Below are 20,369 nucleotides of genomic sequence, written 5' to 3'. Positions count from 1 at the left end.
TTTTGATCCATTGGGAGTTTGTGTTAATTTCACAAATTTGTGAATTTTTTAGTTTTCCTTCTGTTATTCATCTCTAACTTCATCCCATTGTGGTCAGAGAAGATATTTTGTATGATACCCATCTTTTCAAATCTACTGAGACTTAATGTATGCTCTAACTTATGGCCTTTCCTGGAAAATGCCTCAATTACACTTGAGAAGAAGTATATACTTGTTGCTGGGTGGAGTGTTCTGCATATATCTCTTAAATCTAGTTCGTTTATTGTGTTGTTTAATCTGCGTTTCCTTGTTTATCTTCTGAGTTTTGAGAGTGGAGTATTAATGCCTGTAACTATTATTGTAAAACTGTATATTTCTTCCTTTGGGAAATGTCTTCAAAGGGTGTATTTCTTTATCTTTATTCAAGGAGATCATATGTAGGTAATGTAGAATTGTCAGAAATATACCATATATAAAGTTATCCCATTCTAGTAGATTGTTTTATTATCCCTCATCTTGATCTTGTAAACTTTTGACCTCTAATTAAATCCATAAAGGGAAACCAAAAAACAGAAATAGAACAATGTTACTATTCCAGGATAAATACTTAATTTAGTTATATATGTATAAATAATCATTTATTTATAGTTATTTAATAACTTTTAGGATACATTCTAATAATAAATTAATAGTTTTCTCTTTGTAAGACAACATTTTAAAAGTAATAATGTAATAATTTTTAAGAAGGATCTTATAACATTTGTTAGGAAATTAGTGAATAAGAAGAGATATAAGGTGTTTGTTATAATACTGAACATAATATTCTATGATTAAACTCAATACAATTTGAAGACTACCATTATAAAATTTTGGTTTTAAGAGCTTTGAAGTTCCTTAAGAACATGAAAATAGAATAACTACAATATACTATAACTCATAACACACTTGATGCAGGTGGAAAACTTTTGCTGTATCTTTGTATATCTATAATTCTTAAGTTCAAAAAGGGATATAGGAAGGCCAAGTACAGCTTTTAATTGATTTCCTTCTCCTAAAAGAATTGAAGTTTACTCAAGTTATTTTTCTTTATTGTTTTCCTTATTTTCCTTGCTTGTTACAGAAACTTAAAAGGAAATTAAATGCCAATATTCATTCATTCACATTTTTCACCTTTGAAGGTCATCTTATTTTACGGAACTAGTTGTGTTATAAGGCCTACAGAATGTTTTCTCCTAGCTGGGGAGAGAGAGATTCCGACTGAGTTTTTAAGGGTCAAACCAAAGAGGCCAGGTTTAATTTACCAAATTTTTATTGTACCATTGTTACCTGTGCCCTTGGTACAATGAACTGCCCTAACAATATGTATGCATATTAAGCTTTTATGCAAGCTAATCATAGTGTTGATTATATTATTGATAGTATGCTTACTCTATGTCAGATGCTGTTTATGTTGTATAATTTAATTTTCTCAACAACCCCATTTTATAGAGAGGAGGATTGTGTTTCTAATCTGTTTAAGCAACTTGAGCTAGTAATTAATTGGCAGGGCTGGCTTTGTCTGAGATATATCCTATTCCAGAACCTGTGCTCTTAACTACTTGATTTAGTCTACTTGCCAATTTTTGTAGAATGAAAAATATATAATAAAAAAAGATTTCTGTCCATCAGTGTAATTGCCTTTGTTTGTTGCCAATATTTCTAGACATTTGCATTCCTGATTTTTGAATCATTTGCTTATGCTCATTGTTAATTTTAGAGATGGAAGGATGATCAGAGACATAAGTTTTGTAAGCAGTGTAATTATTTTTTCCCAACCAGTTCTACCTTGCTTATCCCCATTGTTCTTTAACAGAAGGGAAAAAAGAGAATGGACTTTTTGAATTTTCAAAATTACTAACCTATTTTGGTAATTTGCAAGGGCAAACAAAAGGATATTTTAAGAACATATACTTTTTTTTTTTTTTTAAAGATTTTATTTATTTGACACAGAGAGAGAGCACAAGTAGGCAGAGCGGCAGGCAGAGGCAGAGGGAGAAGCAGACTCCCCGCTGAGCGGGGAGCCCAACACAGGACTCAATCCCAGGACCCTGGGATCATTACCTGAGCCAAAGGCAGACGCTTTCAAGATGCTTATCTTGAAAAAAAATAATGAACCACTTTATTCTTTAATGATTAAATTAGGATATTATTTACTGTTTTTATCGTCATGGGAGAGTTGTGAAAAGCATAATTATTTCAGTCATGTGTTTAAGTGATATAAATAGACAATTAAGAATGACAGGTTACATTTTTTATAATTACTTTATCCTTGTATAAAAAATCTGAAAGAGCTAGATTATACGCTATTATTGCAGGAGGAACCTTGCCTGAATTTAAATCTTCCAAAGAAATATTTGTCCTGAAGAAGAAAACACGTTTTGTATAAAAAATAATACATGTCTTCTATTTTTGGAATTGTGATCTCTCATTTGGTGTTATATGATTTTCTTAATGTTACCATAATTACTTTTTTAGTGTATTTTGGGATCTCTACTGTGCAGCTCCAGAAAGACGGGAAACATGTGAACATTCAAGTGAAGCAAAAGCCTTCCATGATTATGTGAGTTAATGTATAATTTTACTCAGTTATATTATCAGTTTTCTTTTTAACCACCGCTCTTGAAAAATGGATTGGACCATCTATTCTTTTCCTTTGGTTTTAAGAAGTTGGTTGTTCTTTTTTTTCTTGAGAAATTAGGGTTATAACTTCAAAAGTGAAATACAAATGAGTGTTAAGTCTTGTTGAAAGCCTAGGATAAGAGGCTAGTCCTAATGCCAAGTTATTAAAAGTATCTTTTTTTATCTATAGGCATGCCTGATTTGTGAAATTTCAGATTTATAAAAATTAAATAATAATTCCTCATTCCACAAAAGGAGTCATAAGAATTCTGTAAATGATAAGTTCTTCTTTTGCACATAAGATTGAAAAAATATATTATGATATTATATTTTTCTTTTTTGTACCTTTTGATTATATATCATAAAGCTAAATATCTGTTATACTGATTCATTTCTACAAATAAAATTTATTGTGAATTAAAGGGAACACAAGAGAGTAAAAGATTCTGGGCAAAAATGAAAATTGCATTAAAAGCTTTTTAAAAATGTTTTTAATTCTTAAGGAAGGACAGTGGACTGTCCCTGGCTAGGAGATGTATACTGAACATTTTGTTAGAAGAACTGCAAATGTCACTTTAGAGAGTTGATGGTATGAGGAAGTAGAATTGTAGAAAAAAGGAGGGAAAGAAACCAAGATTTTTAAGGGAAAAATTGCATTTAAGAATAAGATGGTTTTGTGAAGGGGCTGGGAAATGCAGAATTGACCATAAAGGAAGGACAGCTTGAGTTTGGGAGGAAGGAAATCCAGTGTCCTTAGTTTGGAGGAAGTGGAAATGGGGCTGGAACCTGAGGTTATCTGAAAGTAACTACCTAAAACTTAACCAGAGAGTTACTTGTTTAGTTGGTAGACAGGGGGCGATCGTTCTGTGTGAATAGTCTTAAAAATCAGAACCAGGGCTCAAAAGGAAAAAAAGACCTTGTTCTTCCAAAGGACATACTTCAGCCTTAGACTAAAGAGGAGAAATAGCCAGGACAATTACAGCCCCAAAAGTAGCACAAGGAAGATTGTGCAGACAGAAGAGAAGTAAAAGTCTTGGGCATCTGGAGAGACTGTGTAGTACTTTAACCTTGGACTAAGCTGATTAAAGTGACTGCTCATGCTTGCCTCATCTGATATTGATTTCATTCATAAAGCTTGCTGTGCCGTAAACAATAATAGCTCTTAGGGATAATGTGAGTGAAAGGGGTGCTTCTGCATGTAAAGAAAAAGTAGAGAAAAGGCAGATACAGCAGATAAATACCCAGGATACAGTATTTATCTGGACAGTCTTGTTTTCCATTTTTACCCTTGGGTGATGGCAGAAAGTAGAGCAGAGACCCAACCATGAAGATTATAAGGAATCTGGCTAGAATGGGATATTCCATCTCATCTACCTCCTACACCAAAAAGACTCGCCTAGATTTGGCCTGCCTGTCTTGGGAAACGTTTTTTAAATACTCAACTAGATGGCATTGTAAGTTGACAACTAGACAACTAGATGGCATTACACAGTGCCAGTGTTCTACTCCAAAGGACCATAATATTTGTGAATCTACAATGAATTATATAAATACTTCTTCATAATTCCATTGTACAGAAAGATGCACACTACTGTTCACCATGGAGATCTTATAGGGAATACTGAACTAATTTAGATCTTTTAGAACCATTAGATAAATCATCGTCATTGTCAGAGCCTCATCATCTTCGTTGTCATGTAGATGTTGCATTCATAAGACATTTTAAATATTTCAGAGAATAGTCACACTTATTAGCTTTAGAAACCCACTTAAATATTTCAGGTTTGTTTCTTTTTTTTAAATGAGCATTCGCTAGAGGTATGAGTGAAATTAGATTTTCAAGGAAGAATAACCCTTATCATGTAATTTGGTCCTAGGAAAATGTAGTTTAGAAAAAATTAACTATTTGGGTTTTATAATCCATTATGAATATTAGCACATGCTTTATGAGATGTTTTATAACTTATCTTAAGTATTAGTTTTAAGAAATTTATTTTTAGGTGGTGTTTTTATTATACCTTTAAGCCAGTATATTTTCAGTGGTAATACATCTCCAAATTTTTCTTTTAAATGAGGTTTGTGAAAGGATTTTACTTACATAATTTCAGGTTGTAATTGGATTTTTAGAAATACATTTTTTTGGTAGCATACTTTAATGATAATTTTCATGAGTAGGATTTCCTGACTTCTTAATAGAGACAGTTTCTGAAAATGATCAACATAATTCATGTTTGATGTGTAGATATAGAAGTTTGAAAGACTCAGGGAAGAAAATGGGAAACAGGAATAAACAATAAGATTGTGGTAAAACTCTAGAATGTTATATTTCTTTATTAGAGTTCATTATGGAACCATTTCTATAATAGTAATTAATATTTATACCTACTGAATTTTAAGGTAACTCTGAAGGGAGCATTCTGAAAAATATTTTCTTCAATAGCTTCGTCTTTAGAATAAAAAAAATACTTATTTGCATGTAAAATTCTCACATGTTTAAAAAAGTAGTCTTGTTATTTTATAGTCTTTGTTTATTTATAAGATTGAATGGATAATGAAATGTAGACTACTTTTTTTTGAAGAAATGATAGAGGCATAATGACGTAAATAATGAATAATCTTTTTAATTAAAAAATAGTCTAAAATGTTAACAGTGATTACCTTTTGATGTTGGAATTATGCATGACTATGATTTTTATCTCTATATATTCCTGTATTTTCCAAATATCTTTAGTTAATATTAATTTTATATTCAGGAAATTTACTTTAAAAGAGATTAAAACTTACCTTTCAGTGAATTCCAATGTCTCTTCTGAAAATAGAAAATAAATTCGTAAAATAAAATTTATATTTGAGGTGGTCCTGTGTTTTTATATGCTATAGGCATTTAGCATCTCTTATGAAAGACATTTGTTTTTTGTATGTGTACCTATTAAGGGGAGATCTATAAACTGAATAGATGTAACTTTTAGCCATTGTATACTTTTTATTTTTTATTTTTTAAAAGATTTTATTTGAGAGAAAGCAAGTGTGCAAGTGCGAGCATAAGCTGTGGGAAGGGCAGAGGGAGAGGGAGAAGCAGACTCCTGGCTGAGCAGGGAGCCCCAATGCGGGATTCAATCCCAGGACCCCAAGATCATGACCTGAGCCCAAGGCAGACGCTTAACTGACGGAGCCACCCAGGTGCCCCCATTTTATCCTTTCTAATAAAATCTTTTTTTTTTTTTTGTAATTGTTATCCCAGAAACATTTTTAGCTCTTGGGGTAAAAATGTTTTGTTTGTTTGTTTGTTTTCTGATATTGCTTCTTTAGATTATGGATTTTTGTCATCTTATTATTTTATTTGCTAAATAGTTATAGATATCCTTTCCTTCAAAAGTTAATACCTTTCCTTCAAACAATCACCCTGTTCATACTTATTGTGAGAAAAAGCAAAAAAAAAAAAAAAGAGAGAGAGAGAGAGAAAACATTTAAGATGAAGAAAACCTTGATCTCCTTGCATTTATATTTTAAAACATATTAACTTAAATATTTAGCATCTATACACAATGCTATATGTAAACTCATGATACATTTGGAAATCAACAGTTAATAGTGTATACAGATGTACTTTTGGATGACAAAGGTATAAAAAACACAAGGAAATGATTATTATTTAAGTTAGGATAATGATTACGTATGGGAAGTGGGAAGAGGTTATGATTGGGATAGGGCTCATGGAAAGGGCTTTTGAGATAGTTGGCAAAATTCTTTTTGCCTGACCATGGTGATGGTTACTTTATAATAACCATGTGTTTGCTTTAAAATATTTCATAAAATTCCATAATTTATATTTTTTCTATATTTGTATTTTTTTAATTTTAAAAAAGCAAGATTTTAAAATATAGTTAAGATAATTAACTTGAGAAAAGAAATACAGTAGTTTCTAATGTGTTTATGGGTATTGCTATGTTCATCTCTGAGACCTGGTGGCAGCAAATAAAGGGATGATCTCCAAACAAATCTGTTTGATTCTTTTCTGCTATGACAGATACTGTAAAATATGTCTACCTGTTGATTTTCTAGAGGGGAGCGGAGAATAAGATCAGAAATGTTGGAGGAAATTTTAATAATTATGAATTTATCTTATATAGAGATTTTACTATAGAACAATTATTTTGCCTCATGGCTGGGAGATATCTAACTTGGACCAGTTATTTTTATCCTGAGTGAGAAATAGGTTCATCTGAGCTGTAAAATTATTATTAGATAGTACAATATTATCATTAAAAAGTAAAACATCATCTTATGTGATTAAAAATAATATCTACTAACTTGGAAAGTTTATTGAACTAGCTTTTATTTTCTCCCTATTGGTATGTTTTTATTTTACCCTGAAATCACAGGCAATGCTTTTATGTGGAGTTAATTAACATTTACTAGATTTTTTTTCTGCTTCAGATTAACATAGAGTTGTTTTATTTAACAATTTATTTCTAATTTCAGTCATTTCCTAAGAGAAGTATCAATATACATACTACTAAATGAGAAATGTATACAGTGATTATAATCTTAGTTCTCTGGTATGAATGAAGATTGCTTAGTTGTCCTAAAGCAATGATAGAGCCAAAATATATTATTGCTTTAGTGTGGTAGTAATGAAATCATATTATTACAATGAGCTCTTTGAGAGCAGAGAATTAGATTTATTCTTCCCTGGGGTCTATCAAATAATAGATGTTCGATAAATGTTAACAATGCAGTGGTTTGTAAGTTTGGGAGACTGGAGGTGTTTTAAATTTTTCAAATGTTCAGATAAAGTGATAGGCTTTAGTCATAATTATTGATAACATGTGGCTGATTTTGTATTCTTGCCTAAGAGAATGATTATAACATCTAGAAAGGATTATGTTACAGGTTTATAGTGATGCACTACTTTTTAAAAATGCTATAGAACATGTGATATTATGTAAATAAAGTAATAGGAGAATAATGTTTTTATTCATACCTTATGAAAATTGTTTCTGCAGATAAGCTATATTATTTAGGAAAATACTTCTGTAGAAAGTATAGTATAGTGAATAGAGTCAATAATATTGTAATAAATTTATCTGGTGACAGATGGTAACTATACACTTACTGTGGTAAGCATTTTGTAATGTATGTAAATATCAAATCACTATTTTGCACACCTGTGACTAGTATATTATATGTCAACTATACTTCAATTAAAAAAATTTTTTTTATAAAAAGTAAAAAAAGAAACTATTGCAGATAGTTAAGTACACTCTTTGCTGTGTTAACATCCTCTGTGTACCTCCCTTTTATTCCTGTACATTAGATTTTTATAATGGGATGTTTTCTGTAATGATTTCTGAGCTTCCTCAGGGAATAGGCATTGTCTTATTTGTCTTTTTCATCCCCTGTGCCTGGCATGGTACTGGACATGAGATGTTCAAATTATGTTTGGTGTTTATATAAATGAATGGTTAAATAAAATATTATCTAATAAGTATTTGTTACTTCTTATTTTAATATATCTGGATATGTAGTTCCAGGAAGGTCATTTAATACTACCTTTATTCATTTTGTATTTCAAAACAAATTTAGATAAGACATCTCTAAAGACATAACAAATGAATCAAAGCAGGTAGCAAAGGCTTTATGTCTCAGGAGGCATGGCACCAGGGAATCTAGCCGTGAACAAAATAGATATTATCCCCATTCTCATGGGCTACCATCTAGCAAAAGAGACTTTTTCCCAAGAAGTTTGAAATATCAAGTAGTAAAATACATGGAGAGACATATTATAGTCTTATATTGCTAGATCAATCAGAATTTATTTATATATATGTATACATATATATATGTAAGAATATGGAGAGAGATGGCACGTAACTTCTGATGTGTGTTTAGATTTTGTTATATAGTAGCCATAATTAGTAAATGCTCAAATGTATTATATTAGGACGTAGTTCTCCTTACCAGTTCATGTAAACTAGAGTCTTAATAGGCTAGGAACAAATAGAGTTACATTTAAAATCCATTAAAGATGGTAAAACCTGTTGTAGGTGTGTATTAATATTTATCAGTAATTGATAGTCTTTTCTTCACCCCAGTAGGTAGGGATGTAATAAGATTCACTTTCCACCTTATCTGCTGTAGAGTTTCTACCACTGTTTTCATTTCTTATAGGATCCAGTTTAATTTCTTTTGCCCCAAATAAACCTTATAAACTAACTTATATTCTTTCTGGCATAAGGTAAGTTGTTTTTTTCTTTTTTGTTTTTGTCTACTTGTTAATTTGAAGAAGAACATCCAGCAGTTTACCTGTGGTGTCCCGCTTGTCACTGCACCCAGGATTGCTTCTGGGTGCCTTCTAAGTCCTGCTGGTAACACTATCAGATATGTTTCCTATTTCTTTTGATTCTGGGATTTCTTATAGGGCAATAGTTATGTCAGTCATTTGACAGAAAACATGAATGAAGGGAGACAATCAAAGAAACTATAAAGCATTATGGAAGGATTCTACTTAAAAGTCTTTTACAGCATAATTTATAGAGTTATGTAGATAATACAAAATCCTTAAATAAATGAAAATGCTAATGTGGAAAAGAGATAAGCAGAACAATGATGACTTGTTTCATTGTAGAAAATAATATATTTTTTCAAAGTATATGGTTTAAAGGAACTTCATCTTAAGTCCCGTTTTTCACACTGGTGTATTCATTTTTATTAAAATCTAATTTCTGGTGAACGTGAAAAGATGGATATGGGAAGATCTTTATTCTTTACTATTTTTGATGCTGATGTTACACTGCCTGTGATTATGTTGCCAATAGAGTCCTAACATAAAAACAAAACCCGACAGAAATATGATACTCTTTCAAAAATAATATGTATTTCTAATGTACTGTTAAGAGATAGGAAATTCATAAGTTTAAAAGTCATATGAAATAAGTTATTTTGGGAGTTTATAAAAGGAAAAGTGAAATATATCTAAATACCTTAGATTTGTGGTGTTATATTTCTATAGCCACTTTGTTTACTTTTCATATATTATAAAACTTGATTTAAAATTACTCTATTGGGGGGCTCCTGGCTGGCTCAGAGAGTAGAGCATGTGACTCTTGATCTCAGGGTTGTAAGTTTGAGCCCCACGTTGGGTATAGAGATTACTTAAAATCTTTAAACAACAACAGCAACAAAAGGGCCAAAAAAAAAATAATAGCTCGATTTTGGACAACTTAGACAACTTCATGAAAGTCTTGTTTTTATTTCTTTCCCCTTTGATATGAGGGAAAGAAATTAAAAATACTGGCAAAACTCATGTTTCATTTACCCCAATCTAGTTTTCAATTATTCTTGTATGTCTTGGATTTTGTGGGCATTGGTAGTGAGAGTAGGGATCCATAGTCCATATCTCTTTAAAATAAGTAAGTGCCTCACACATTTAGGTATTGTAACTTTGAATGTATATTAGAAATTTAAATAATAGTTACTTAGCCAAGAAATAATGGACATGCTATAAATGATGTGACACACTGTTTTGTACAAATAAGAATGCATTATCCATTTTCAGACCTCATGAAATTTTTATAAATTTGATTGCATTTATTTTGAATATTAAGGCCCCCCCCCACATATATTTGACTTGATACTTTCCCCTGTTTCTTGGGTTTAAAACCACAAACAACTACTGTTATAATACAAGGAATTATTTGTAACCAGCCACAGTAGATAGATACCATCAGTTCTCAAAGCTCAGGTGCTAACTTTTGTATCTTTGAACTCTCTAGAAGGAAATTCTTGGAATCTCTTCAAAGAAAAGGTATAGATTTTTTAAATGTGGTTTTATGATTTTTCTTATCAAAGTCAAACTTAACTTTAAAAATGTGTGATGCATTATGTTAAAATATCTAGATTTTTAAAGAAGAAAGGGGTACAACTTACTAATAAATGTGATTCTATGCAGAATTATCACTGAGAAGTGATTTTGGTAGACATAACTTAGAATCATTCTATCATTTATTAACTCTTTCTTGAGAAGCCATTTATATATGCAAGTTACTTTGAGGTTATGTGAGAGGCAGAGACATAAATATTTCTCTCACTAGGGGTTCGTAATGTGGAGAGGTATATGAGCTGTATATTATGAGCTAGTTGCTAGGAATATAATGTAGACGGTAACTGTTATACTGTGTGACTTTAAACACTGAATGTGCACTGACTTTGAATGATAACTAGGATTTGGATGAGAAGAGGTGTGTGTGGGAAGGTATATCAGAGAAATGGGCTGACAATGGAAAAATATAAGGTGTATTTAGGGAATAGTGAGCAAAGCTGTTTTACTACAGAGTAGAAAAATCAAACACAGGATTAATGCTTAGCCAATAGTTAGTAGAATTTTGAAACTGTAAGAACACTATGAAATTATCCTTTTCATTGGTTTCATGTTGAGTTTCCTGGACTCTTGGTCTAGGGGTGAGAACACCCTACCAGAGAGGCTCTTGGTCTCTTCTGTTTTAACTGAAGTAGCTTGGTTCTCCTTTCCCATTTCTTTCTGTTTTCTCTTTCTAATTAAATGGAACAAATCTCCATTTAAGTCATTACCCATGCTATAAATGAATCTTCTCTTTATCCCCATGATTGTTCTCCTTTCTCTCTGACTAGTCATCTAAACTCGCCAATTCCAATGCCTAAACATTTCTTATGCATGTCTTATCCTCTCTAATCCCATTGCAGATGCTTCAGTTCAAGTCCTTATCATGTTGCAACAGTCTTACCATGACTTTTTCTGCACCTGTCTTCCTTTACGCCCTCAGGGTTCAAGAACTCTTTCTTAAGGGTTCTTGGTTAGACTTTTTTTTTTTTTTTAAAGATTTTATTTATTTGACAGAGAGACAGCGAGAGAAGGAACACAAGCAGGGGGCAGTGGGAAAGGGAGAAGCAGGCCTCCTGCTGAGCAGGGAGCCCGATGTGGGGCTCGATCCCAGGAACCTGGGATCATGACCTGAGCTGAAGGCAGACAACGACTGAGCCACCCAGGCGCCCCTCTTGGTTAGACTCTTGAATAAGCATCTGTCTCTTGGTCTCTCTCCTTCTATATCTTTTGTATATTGCCAGTGTCAGAATCCAAAACAATCCAAAAACTTAAAAAAGTTGAAAAATGATTATTTGATCCAACCTACTTATTTAACTAGATAGGGAACTTGGTACCCAGAGAGGTAAAGGATATGCCATTGTTTAAAAGTTGTATGAGGTTTGGGGCGCCTGGGTCGCTCAGTCGGGTAAGCGTCTGCCTTCGGCTCAGGTCATGATCCCAGGGTCCTGTGATTGAGCCCCGCATTGGGCTCCCGGCTCAGCGGGAAGCCTGCTTCTCCCTTTCCTACTCCCCCTGCTTGTGTTCCCTCGCTTGCTATCTCTCTCTCTCTCTCTCTGTCAAATAAATAAATAAAATCTTTAAAAAAAAAAAGTTGTAGAGGTTTTGCCAGGAAAATTCAGGTTTTCCAAATATTCCCTGAGTACTTTTCAACTATCCTGGGTGAAGCTTTTGTTCTGTCTGCAATAGAGAATCATTTTTTTGAGCTTATTCAAAATACAGTAAATTATATTTTAGGATGATTAATATGAGGGCATTATGTGAGAGGAACCAAAGAAAGGAAAGGACTAAAGGTAAAGACTGGGAGGAGGCTAACCTAATAGTCTTGGTATAAGCTGAAAAGCCCTCGAATTAGGGTGGCAGCAATTGAAGATGAAAATGAAGGATAAAAAAGATGAGTTGTGAGAATCAAGGAAGAGAGAAAGGTTTTGAAATTTTTAGTTAACATGACTAATGAACCGAGCTTTATACCATTAGCAGAAATCTGAAATTTGGAAGGAAGAACATAGAGTAAGTAGGTTCAGCTGTAAGAGTGGCTTAAATAATGAGAGAATAAGGGTAAATTAAGAATTGAGGCCTGGAGATAGAAATTTGGGGAAAAATGCACACATTTAGGGGGTGATAGGAAGGAAGGTGCTAGCATTAAGACCAATGAGAGATAAATACTTATTATCACACTGGAGAGACTCAGATAGCTTGACTGGTGTGTTCTACATAGCCCAGGAAATTTCCTGAATTGATTCACTATTTCAGGGTGCTTCCAATGTGAACTCTAGGGCAACTAGTAAAATTTGTTTGGTGTTAATGTACTATGTTGAGTTCCTAAGATATTTAAACCTGTTTATGGTTTTTGAGGCAAAACTTGAGACTCAAACTATGTCAGTGCCTGAATGATCTTTATAGGCCACAATTTCATTTGAGAAAGCAGTCTTGTATTGTAGAGGGGAGAGAGTAGATTCAAATTTAGGAGGAAAACTAAATGGACTTAAATGATCCATGACTTCTGCTAGAAGTTTGGGAAAGTTAGATTAATAGGTAGGGAAATATCTCTATATAAGCCCTCTTTCTTCATTACAACTTTGTTTTAACAATCATGTATTGAATTGCCTGTTAAGAGCAATGTAGAAGTTTTCATACCTTGGGAGGTAAGCATATATAAAGGCTTGTAAAAATATATCATGTTCAGTTTTGTAGTCTAATGGCTTATGTTTAATTGGTACTCAATTAATATTTGATGAATGTACATTCTTCAGGCATGCTATTTCTAAACTAAGTTCCCTACCTCCGTGGGAACATTATACTACTCATATGTGAACCATTCAATATTCCCTCTTCTTGCTTTCCCCTGATTATTACCTTATCTTATGTATCACCTTATCTTATCCCTCCTATCATCATTATCCTTCCTTTGTCAGCTCTGAGATAAATACAAAAAGAGAGAATAAAGGGAAGTATTTCAGAGCTGAAGTCATATTATAATTTTTTATTATGGTCAAAAGCCCAAATACATAAAGGAAGTGGAAAATCTTTAGATATTGAAAAATTACTTCTGTATTGCTTACAATAGGACACATTAATGTTATGTGTCTTAGAAATTATGGGAATGTTTTCCTTATGCAAATTTCATCAACACATAGCCACATATACCAAACTAACTTCCTTCCTTTTTTCTCTAACCTGGAATATTCTTGTACAAGGACATTGGGAGCTTGCTGTAAATTAAATTTGTAAACCTATCCTATCACAGGTCACCTATCTATATACGCTTCTTATCTTTTCCAGACCATAAATATAACCTTTGATAGTTTTTCGCCATTTTCCTTTGTCAGTTTTTCCTCCCGGAGGGCCTGCTCTTTTCTTTATGTCTAGGATTTTAATTTCATTCACTACAGAGACATACAGGAAGTAAGAGTATGGGCACTGGGAGGTTTGCAGAGAATTAGGATTCTCAACAGTATTTTCTGTTTGAAATGGAAATTACCTGGTTTTATCTCCATGTCCACATTCCCAATTATTTATTTACATTTATTTACTCGAGGCATTGTGGAGACCATGGAGTGGGTGGGGCATTTTAAGCCTCCTATTTGGGAATCATTCTTACCTACACTAGATGAGAGCTCAAGTTCAGAAGATAGAGTTGAGCTGGCATTCCTGCTGGGTCCTTTAGAACCCGTGGTGTGCTTGGAAACCTCTCACTTTCTGAGTGGGCTTTCTTGGAGGGCACAATGAATAAGGAGGGCACTTTGGTAGCTGACCTTCAAAGGTTCTCTTCCTGGCTCTTCAACTGCCTTTTATTGCTTAGTTTTCTATTAGCTTGTCCACTTGATGGGACTTGCAGGCTAATTCTACTTTTTTTTTTTTTTTTAAGATTTTATTTGACAGAGGCAGCAAGAGAGGGAACACAAGCAGGGGGAGTGGGAGAGGGAGAAGCAGGCTTCCAGCCGAGCAGGGAGCCCGATGCGGGGCTCGATCCCAGGAACCTGGGATCATGACCTGAGCCGAAGGCAGACGCTTAAGGACTGAGCCACCCAGGCGCCCCTAATTCTACTTTTGAGAGAAACTAGGGTTTTGTGTTTTCAATGAATGTTTGGCGTTAGTTTCTTCAGTGCCAATAAAGTTTAATGGCAGGTGTTAGTGAGGGAAGCTTTCTGCCTTTTATTACTATCTCTCTTCAGTTGCTCTTAGCCAGCTCTTGTATTTTACTGTGTTAAAGTTGTGCATCCAGTTGAAACTACTGATTCCTCTTTTCTTATCTGAGAAGATGCTGGTTTCCAGAGCAAAAATGATTGCCCTTGCTCAGGGACCTTCCTGCTCCGATTGTTTCCCAGACATTCCCTGAATCAACTCTCGGGATTCTTTTCCAAATTTAAATTCTATTGAACACTGATAAACTTTAGCAGTTTCCAGCAATGGAAAAAGATAGGCTTTCCTCTTATGTCCTTTGCAGAACAAATTGTTCAAATAAAATTCTCCCTCTTTAGTGAGGACCTTCCTAACTTTTCCAACCATAGTAAATTGTCCACCTTATGGATTTAAGATATGAGATAGGCTGTCTGTGCTCTACCTGAATTCCTTTGATTCAGATTATTAGCTTAAAATATTTTCCCTTTCTTGTTGTTTTTAAAAACTTTTAAAGTCATAGCAAGGCTGAATTAAAACGAACAAAAAAATTATGTCAGTAATTTTCTTTGAAGTAAAAAAGAGCCAGTATGATTTTTTTTTCTTATTTTAGGAAATTTCAGAAGTGATAATTATATATAGTTTTCTGTAATTTAAAGTGTATATTGTTCTCATGGGCTTTTAATATCTATCTAGAACAAAAGCAGCTGTTGCTTACCTTACTCATAGCAAAAGACCAGAATAGCAATAATGGGAGGTATTTAGGGAACTAGAGTTGATTTATTTAATTTAGATTAAAAAAAAATTAGGACTTTTTAAAGATTGAACTGCAATTTCTCTAAAGCCCTTTTAATTAGTTAGTTAATTAATTAATTATTTTTTAACCAATAATAGAAGTTAATTAGAAATCTAAAGAAAGAATAATAGATCTTCTTAAATATTTGTAGAGAAAAAATCATGCATGTTTTTCCCTTGAGTAAAGTATAAGTAGATAGATACTTATTTTACTCTAGTGGTGCTGTCAAGAATAAAAATATAAGAGCTGTCTTTCTGTTGGGACGAATCAATGAATTGAGTCAGTTAATTTATAAGGTTAAATAGTAGTTTGATTTAAGGTTTTTATTTTTGTAGTTTTTTTATTTAAAAAGAGGAAGGTGTTTTTTTTTTTTAAAGAGAATCATCTGAGGATCAGTATAAATTCTACTTAAAAAATAAGTTTCAAAAGATTTAGTTCTATATAATGAAAATTAGAGAAAGAAAAAGAATAGGAATCAGAAGATAAGACCTTGATATTTAGGCAAGTTCTGAAAGTCAGAGGTTAATTTATATATTAAACTAATGTTCTAATGAGAAAAAAAATGTAGCCCTTAATTCAAATATATAGGTAAACATTTATCAGATTTATTTAAAATACTTTGAATTCTTATGACATGAGATCTTTTTATCTCTTTAAGTGGAGAAAAAATGCTCTTTAATTAAACTAGTCCATAATATCAAAAAACAAGTAAAAAATATATTTTTATCAGATTAAAAGACTGGAGGAGTTGCTATTAGATTATTCAGATAACATTTTCATTTTCAGTGAAAAATACAATATATTTTATAATACCTTGTATGTTCAGTGATGTCATTAAAAAGATCTGATCATCAGTGCCTGTCTGTATGAAATATTTAAATTTTAAAGCAGTTGACATTTATTTTGTTTTGTATTATGAATTGAAACATTTAATTTTTAAGGCCTTTGCTGCCACTTTACCTAGAATTGAAATTATGGTAGCCTTGTGGCCAAATTGAATTTATTCAGCTTATTAAAAACATAAGCAAGACCATGCAACCTCATGTACCATGTTTATATTTGACAGACATTTAGCTAAAGGGGTTTAATTTACCATACCTATCCCCTATGCCCAGAAAAAAAAAAAAATAGAAAAGAGTTTTATCTTTGGGGCAACTAATAATTTTCAGAATAAAAAAGGATAATCTGTAACTTCCTGTCTGCTAGTCATTTCCAATAATTTTAAAGACCTCTCCTCTTTTAATATTAAAGTTCTTTTTCTGATGAATTTTCCTAATATTACTTTAATAAGATCAGTACAGCGTAAACTGCATTTTATCAAAATTATGTGATGATGTGATAAGAATGTATATAAACATTTAAGAATTTCTTCTCAGGTTATAAGGCAAGTGATTTACCAACCCCCCCGCCCCCAGAAAAAAACAAACTTATTTTCTGCTGTATCAATACACAGCAAAAACAAATGGAGATATCACAACATTTTACTCTTGACCAGTTCAACTATGAAGATTATAGTAGCATCCTTCCTGTTAAGTCAATGAGCACCGTATTTCATAAGTTCTAGAAAGTCTTTTAATAAAATGCATGTGTTTTTAAACATATCTGAAATTGATATGCATCTTATAAACAACTAATAAAGTTTCATGCCATGGTCTAATTATTTGGCAGCATTTTTCCCTCTTTTTAATGATACATAAGATAATTGTGATAATTGTGAGTTTTAAGATACTGACATCTTATTGATGAATTATGATTATGGTAGATATGTAGTCTTCTCTGGACTTAGAAAATAGTAGTAAATTGTATTTTTGAAATAGTATACTCATCTGTTACACCTCTTGCTGTGTCAGTAGTATAGAGTTTAATACAACATGTTTTGGGGTGCCTGGCTAGCGCAGTTGGTAGAGCATGTGACTCTTGATCTCAGGGTCATGAGTTCCAGCCCCACATTGGGTGTAGAGCTTACTAAAAAACAAAAACAACATGTTTTTTCCTAATATGCAATGTGATAAATTATTTTGAATGATGGGATATACACATTTTCATTATCAATTTCTAATTTTGTGTAAATTGTAAATTGTTTGATAACATTAAGCTTTTCAGAAGGACATGCAGAGTCTTATTTGTATATGCTCATTATATATTTCTTTCAAAACAGTAGTATAGTATAATAGAGGTCACAGAACTATTTTTATAAAATTTAATAAAAACACAGTTTTTCTCATCATAAAAGGAGAACCCAGTAACAAATAATTGTCATAACTTCTAAGTTTTTTGAGAAATGATTATAGTTTTTATTGCATATGTTATTATCACTTAAATAGAGTTGTCATTCATTGAAGCTTCAACTATGTCCTCTTGAGCCTGATCAATCTTTTCATGTCCATTTTAACTTTTTACGTTTTTCAAAGATGGCAAAAACATCTCCCCTCTGCCATGTTTTTTTTTTTTTGCTTATGACCTTGCCACTCTGCCGTCAAGAAGTGGAGTCCAATTTCCTTTCCCTTAAACCTGAGCTTACCTTAGTAACTTGCGTGTAATCAGTAGAATATGGTAGAAGTGATGCTATGTGACTTCTGAGGCTAGGTCAGAGGAAGTCTTGTATCTTCTGTGTTGGTCTCTTGGAATGCTTACTCTTAAGCTATTCCTTCTCAAGATGTTCCCTCTTTAAACCTCATCCCCATTCTATGAGAAATACAGGCCCAGCAGTCTCTCAATCTGCCAATCATCTGAGCCCAGGCATTAGTCATTAGCGGAGAAGCCCTTAGCTGTGAGTTTTCCCAACTGAAATACAGATATCTGCAGGGACAGCGGTTTCCACTGCTCACTCTCCAAAGTTCTAAACTACATAACCCATTAGCATAATAAAAGAGTTCTTACTTTATCTGCTACTGATTTGGGGGTGGTTTGTTTTGCAGCAGTTGATAATCAGAACAGAACTTAATATATAGAAGTGGAGTGTTACTGTAACAGAAGCTACAAGTACATGGGATTGGCTGGTGGGTGGACAAGAGTTCATGAAACCTGAAATAGATTCATGGAGACTATTGGTAAGGGCTTGAAAGGGAGTGATGCTAATATTATTTGAAGCTGGAAATAAAGAATATCTTTAGGGGTGTCTGGGTGGCTCAGTTGGTTAGGTGGCTGACTCTTGATTTTTGGCTCAGGTCATGATCTCAGGGTTCTGGGATTGAGTCCCGTGTTGGGCTCCTTGCTCAGCAGGGAGTCTGCTTGAGGATTCTCCCTCTCCCTTTGCCCTTCTGCCTGCTTGTGTGCGCATGTGCTCTCGCTCTCTCTCAAATAAATCATAAAATATATATATCTTTATGATCTAATGGCAGAAAGTTTAGCAAACTGTCCACCTAGGGTAACATGGAAAATAGAAAATGTACTTAATGAACTGATAGATCTGGCAAAGGAGAGTTACAGGCAGAATGTCTAAAGCGTTGTCAACTATGTCTTTTAGCTATAGCTCATGAGATATGGATGGAGAGAGATGAGTTAAAAAAAGAAATTCTTGTTTTTGAGCAGAATTTGGAGGAAATATGAAGGGCTCAGGAAGTTTTTCCAGCCTGCAAAGTATTCTCAAAGAAGAAAGGGCCTCAGAATAAAGATTAAATCCAGAGCAAAGTTAGGAAAATGTGGACTCAAGGTAAAAGTGAAAGTAAGGTGTTACTATAAAACCTTCTTTAAGACCTCAGAAAAATTTAAAGTGGCCTTTGTAGACTATCTCACGCACACACAAAAACTTCCAGGAATCTTAACAGCGCAACTCCTAGTTTTCTTCTGTTAAACAAAAGGGCTTCTAAGAATCTTCAGGGCCTTGTTCCACAGCAGCCTCTCAGAGGGCCCAGGATAGAGAAGGACTTATTTCAAAGAGATCTGTGGGCATGGCTTTTGCCTGAATGGGTGGGTTTATAAAACATGTTTCCAAAAATAAGAAACCTTATAAAGCTTTGTAAAAGAATTCTATCAGCCTGAAACAACATAAAATGAAGAGACTTTTGAATCCTTGAACTTATATAGCCACAAAAAAACCTCAGAAACATTCTCAGTTGCAAACATGGGATTCTTTTTTATGGAACTGGAAGCACGACTTAGATGGTGGAACCAAGAGGCTGGAGAACAGAAGCCAGAACACCAAGAAGTACTCCCACTGAGTAGGACTGGGCCCCGATCAAGGTACTAAGTTATGCGTGCCCTCTGGGCATCAGAATTAGTATGGACTAATGACATTTACATGCCTCCTATCACTGACTGCACACTGCCCCCTACATTTTTGAATGGGAATATCTATTATAATTATCCTGTCTCCAGAAACTTAGGTATTTTGTCATGTGTGGGAAGTACATAACTTGTCTCTTCATGAGTCTTCAGATTGAGAGGAATTATACCTGAGTTGCCATATCCAAGAATTATATTTGCATTTTGACCTGATTTAGATGATTAGATCCCGGACTTTGAATAGTGCTGTGATTAGGAAGAGACTTTTGGGATTGTGGGGAAGAGAGTGTTTTTTTGGACGTGAATTGTTGTGACCACAGAGTAGGTTGTGCCAGATTGAGTTTTTTGGTTTTTTATTCAACTTTTTATTTTGAGATATAGATTCACACACAGTGGTAAGAAATAATAGAGAGATCCATGTACCATTTATCTAGTTTCCCCTGATGATAACAGCTTGCAAAACTCTAGTACAACAACCTGATCTGATATCCAGAGGGTGCAGGTAACCTGTACCTTGATCAGGGCCCAGTCCTAACTAGTGGGAGTACTTTTTTATATTTTGCATGCCACCCTCTAGCTCCTTGATTCCAAAATCTTGATATAATCCACTGATCTAATTCAGATTTCCCCAGTTTTACTTCTACTTGTTAATATGGGTATATCTAGTTTTCTGTGTGATTTTTGTATGTATAGGTTCGTGTATCTACCACCATACTCAAGGTAGGGAACCACAAG

The 20,369-nt window shown here is 33.4% G+C and overlaps 1 protein-coding gene across 4 annotated transcripts in view; it reads left to right on the top strand.

Annotated features, from left to right (window-relative positions):
• The window catches only part of SSBP2 (single stranded DNA binding protein 2), a 288,641-nt gene that overhangs the window by 95,533 nt on the left and 172,739 nt on the right, over positions 1 to 20,369 (top strand). For all 4 annotated transcript variants that reach the window (XM_035014767.1, XM_035014768.1, XM_035014766.1 and 1 more), the window contains exon 4: positions 2,494 to 2,578. In XM_035014767.1, the coding sequence (XP_034870658.1) occupies positions 2,494 to 2,578 (85 nt within the window). The remainder of the gene's footprint in view (positions 1 to 2,493; positions 2,579 to 20,369) is intronic.

The sequence above is a fragment of the Mirounga leonina genome, unplaced genomic scaffold (genome assembly GCF_011800145.1).
Source record: "Mirounga leonina isolate KUSES-001 unplaced genomic scaffold, KU_Mleo_1.0 Mir_168, whole genome shotgun sequence".
In the NCBI taxonomy this organism is placed as follows: domain Eukaryota; kingdom Metazoa; phylum Chordata; class Mammalia; order Carnivora; family Phocidae; genus Mirounga; species Mirounga leonina.
Note: the sequence above shows the minus strand (reverse complement) of the source record. Positions and strands in the feature narration are given on the sequence as shown.